At 37.7% G+C, this 4,881-nt stretch overlaps 1 protein-coding gene across 1 annotated transcript; it reads left to right on the top strand.

The window, feature by feature from the left end:
* Positions 1-676: 676 nt before the first annotated feature.
* On the top strand, positions 677-1,609 carry LOC306639054 (olfactory receptor 5AP2-like; the record flags this gene model as incomplete). The annotated part of the gene is made up of 1 exon (XM_079102495.1): positions 677-1,609. The coding sequence occupies one exon, from the start codon at positions 677-679 to the stop codon at positions 1,607-1,609; it is 933 nt and encodes a 310-aa protein (XP_078958621.1).
* Positions 1,610-4,881: the final 3,272 nt, after the last annotated feature.

The following is a 4,881-nucleotide window of genomic DNA, read 5'->3' as shown; positions in this document are numbered from 1 at the left end:
TGAAGAAACTGAAACTTGGGAAGTACTTGTGCTGCCAAGGTCTTGTAACTACTGAGGCACGGTCGTTATTGAAGTAATTGTTCAGAATCTTTGTTCTTTCTATGTTGTCAGTTGACTTAAGACATGAAGGAGGAACTCCGTGGTTCCTCAAAGAGGACACCACATCTCAAAGTGAAAAATACAAATCTACTCCTCCACCCACCAGGCTACTCTTAGAACAGCAGCACTTTTATGTTATAGAAAGAAACAAGACAACACAAAGGAGAACCCAGGCACTTAATTCAGTTTAACAAAATGAGGGGCTTAGACATGATCACTCGACATTGACATTACAAGGGAAAAAAAAAGAAAGAGCATTAAAGCTCATGCAGAATCTTAGAGCCCTCAAATGGTTTGGTGATGGCCCTATTGAGTGTGGGAAACAATACCTTTAAAAAGGTAGATGGTAAATCTGATTTAATTTAGAAAAGTTAAAACTATAAGCAATAAACCACACTCACTGTAGTCATGCCTGTTTGCTATCTATAGACTCAAGTGGATTTTGAATCATTATTGTCATTATTTTTACTGTGTTCTTGTTTTATTTTTATATTTTCCTTCGTCAGTGTCCAGGCTGTAATTAATACTTCCATCTTTACTCTGTTAGGGCTCCAGAAAACCAGATGCACCCCAGATAATGAGGTTGGAGAATGGCACTGTGAAGGCGGAGTTCCTTCTCCTGGGATTCAGTGACCATCCAGAACTTCAGAGTCTTCTTTTCACTGTGTTCTTTTCCATCTACTCTGTTACCCTGATGGGAAATCTTGGGATGATTTTACTAATCACCACCAGCTCCCACCTGCATACCCCAATGTACTTTTTCATCGGCATGCTGTCCTTCATAGATTCCTGCTACTCCTCCGTCATTGCCCCCAAGTTACTTGTGGACTTGATTTCTGCTGAAAAGACCATTTCTTACAATGGTTGTGCTGCACAGTTATATTTTTTCTGCTCTTTGGTTGACACAGAATCCTTCCTCTTGGCCGCCATGGCTTATGACAGGTACATAGCAATCTGCAACCCCCTGCTTTATACTGTTATTATGTCCCAGAGGGCATGTTGTCAGTTTGCACTTGGAGCATTTGTGGGGGGAACTTTGAGCTCAATTATTCACACCACTAATACATTCCATCTGTCATTCTGTTCCAACAAAATTAACCATTTCTTCTGTGATATCTCCCCACTCTTCTCTCTGTCCTGCACTGACACTCACATGCATGACATTATTCTGGTGGTCTTTGCTAGCTTGGTGGAGGCTATCTGTCTTCTAACTGTTCTCCTTTCCTATGTCTGTATTATAGCAGCCATCCTTAGAACAGGGTCAGCAGAGGCAAGAAGGAAAGGCTTCTCCACCTGTGCTTCCCACCTGATAGTGGTCACTATCTACCATGGCACCCTGATCTTCATTTATTTGCGCCCCAGCACAAATCATTCACTGGATATTGACAAAGTAACCTCTGTGTTCTACACGTTGATTATCCCTATGTTGAACCCCCTAATTTACAGTCTGAGGAACAAAGATGTCAAAAATGCCTTTAGAAAAATGATTCACCAAAAATTGGTTTCTTAAGATGACATGAAAAGGGCCAGCTGACTTCAATAAGGTCTGTTCTTTGATCTGTGGTTCTAACTGTTGGAAATGTCAATTTAACTTGGATATTCCTCAGATCTGTAGATTATGAAGTATCAGCCGCAGAATAGGGTTGAAAGTTAACTTGTGACTGGAATCTCTCATATTACTAATGTGGTATCTGCCTGCTTATTGTTTTATAGCTGAAATAAGAAACATCAATGTAAGAGAATATTTACCCCTCAATTTCTATATATCATCTTTTATTCTTTATCTCCTCTTTCTCTAATTTTTTTCCAATTCCTTTAAAAAATTGGGTAAATCAACCACATTCCATAATCCTGCTTTTGTGAAAGAAAACACATTCAATTCATAAAGAATATGTATCAATTAATCTTGATTCCTATGTAAATATGTCCTCATCTATTCAAACAGCTCACTTGTCTAAATCCTCCATATTCTAAAAGATGTCATCAAGTATCAATTCCGACATATTTGTTTTCTGAATATCCCAACAATTTCAGATGATAACTTATATATGGAATCTCATTGGAATCCTTGATGTAATACTTCAAAGATTGTTGTTTTGTTTGTTTCTGTTTCCTTATCTTGTAGCTGTTTAGGGTCTCTCAATCTTCCAAATTCATTAATTAAATCTTATTCATTATTTAATTTCATGCCTCAGTATAGTATCTTCCCCAGTGTACATGTTGGAGGAAATTTTAACAGATTGATGTGAGTTTACCATTGACTACTTTTAGTTTCGATTACATGCCTTCAGTCTGCAGATACTAGCTATTTCTAGTGCAGTACTTTGCATTCATTCTCCAGAGTGGTACTTGTATATACAAGTGGTGACCATTACAAAATATTACCTAGATCATTGTTTTTCTTATTTTTTTTAATTGCAAACTGCTGTCAAATATTTACTAAATTAAAGTCTGGTTCAAAGATATCTTCTCAAAGACTACTGAGTAAAAAACCTCTTGATTCATAAGCATGTAGTTAAAATTTCCAAGGGAAGGAATGCTCTGAGAGCCAGGGGTAGGAACGGTAACATATGCACGGTGGGATGATGGGTTAGTTTACAGCTACAGCATGACACATGAAGCGTGCCTGGAAAGTAAAAAAATGAAAATAAAAGAAGAAAAACATGTATTAACACCAAAGATGAGGTTAAATGGTGTGAGAGAGGATAACTAATGAGGGAAGCCTTCTGACAGTGAGTTGTAATTCTAGAGCTCCATGTCCCTAGAGTGGAAAGTATACCTAAAAAAAGAAATTTGTCCAACCAGATCAGTAGGGAAATAGGGCTCTGGAGCACGTGGATTTTTCAATACTGAAGACAGAAAAGGCACCCTGAGATTGAAGGAAACTGAAGTACTTCTACCTGAACAATCAATAGAAAAATGTTCTCTGAACATTTGATTGTTGCATTGATTCATCAAAACTGATAGCTATTGATTCCTTTTACTTGACATTCCAGCCATGGCCCTTGGGATCGGGCCCCCAGTGCAATATAAAACAAAGTGCTCTGGGATTAATTAATGAACTCACTTTTTGAGAATGTGAAGTCTGGGAATGAAGATAGTAATGTAGCTTCAGGCAGCTGAATTAAGCAGGTGATGATAGGGTTTGCAGGGGTAGCCATGGAGAAACCTCCGCTGAGCTCTAACCAGGAGTGAAGGTGGAATCAGGAAAACTAAGTCCTAGGGTGACTGGGAAGAGATGCACAAGCAAGACCTGAGGCTAGAATCTGAAACCGGATTTTGACTAGCTAGGGGAACAGGCCTTCAACTATAATTCCAGTGATTAGGGAGTCTGAGAAAAGAGAATCATAAGTTCAAAATCATCCTGTGGAACTTAATGAGAGCTTGCATGAAAATTTTAAAAAATAATTCTGTTACTAGGAGGTTAGTCCCTGTAGTTGACCTAGTATGAGTTGTAGTTAGCTTTTTTTGTCACTTTGGGCAAAATACCTGGCAAGAACAATGCAGAGGAGGAAAAGATTATTTTGTTTCATGGTTTCCAAGTTCTCAGTGTCTAGAGACAGTTGACTCCAAAGCTCTGGGAGTAAGGTGAGGGAGAACATTAGGATGGAACATTATGGATGAAAGGCTTGGCAGAGAAAGGAGCTCAGGACATGGCAAAGCAGGAAGCAGAGTGAATGCTCTTCTCAGGAGGGACAACATGTAAACCCCAACGCATACCTGAGTGACCTACCTCCTCCAACCATAACCTACCTGCCTACAGTTACTACCCAGTTAATCCTTACCAGTGGACTAATCCGCTGTTTACATTACAGCTCTCATAATCTCTTTCACCTCCTGATCTCTTGCTTTATCTCATACATGAGCTTTTGGGGGACTTCTCATATCTAAACCAAAAGAGTATCATTACAGAAATTCTATTGAACAACTTCAGTTATATCTCTGTATAAATGATAGATACAGACGAAATCTTATAATGTTTTTCTAAAGCTCCATTTAAGAGATGACAGAATGAAGGACTGATTGTTGTCATAAAATTAATAAGTAATGACCGCATACAGATTCAAAACCATATCTGTCTTCCTTCAAAGTTCAAATCCTTTCACTAAACACTCTTTTGTCATTATTACATTCTTGAAAGGAAAACAAAACCAGAAGGAGAAGCAAATATCCAGTTTCAGGTTGTACAGAACAAATAAGAGATAAAATAATATTTTCTATTTCTTTTCAACTCTGTCAGATCAATAATGCAAGACAATATCCTGTTGAAATCACATATTTTATAAATTGCTTCATTACTATGATGATTTGGAATATGTAACAGTTCCTTTTCTCTCTTTCCACATTTATTGGCTCATTATAGTTGTAATAATGATGGGTTTTGCTAGTACATATTAGTGCATATACACAATATAACAATATAATTTGGCCAATATCACTCTCCAGCACATCCCCCATCATTAAGTGCATTTTATAACTTAAAGTATATATAAAATTTGGAAGAGGTCTTAAATGGGAAACCCTGTATCACACTCCTTGTTCCTTACATGACAACAAAGTAAAATTAGATGAATGTTTTTGAAAGTAGAAAGCCACAATATTCATCAGTAAGAAGTTCAGTGACATTAATATATTTTTAATTTTTGGAAAAGTGTCCCCCCCCCATTTGATACTGGGAATTGAACTCAAGGGTGTTTTACCACTGGGCTGCATACTCAGTCATATACATGTATGTACTTTGAGACAAGATCTCACTAAGGTGCTAAGGCTGGCTTCAAACTT

Source organism: Sciurus vulgaris (assembly GCF_902686455.1).
Source record: "Sciurus vulgaris genome assembly, chromosome: 11".
Classification (NCBI taxonomy): Eukaryota; Metazoa; Chordata; class Mammalia; order Rodentia; family Sciuridae; genus Sciurus; species Sciurus vulgaris.
This window is presented reverse-complemented; position numbering and strand designations above follow the sequence as displayed.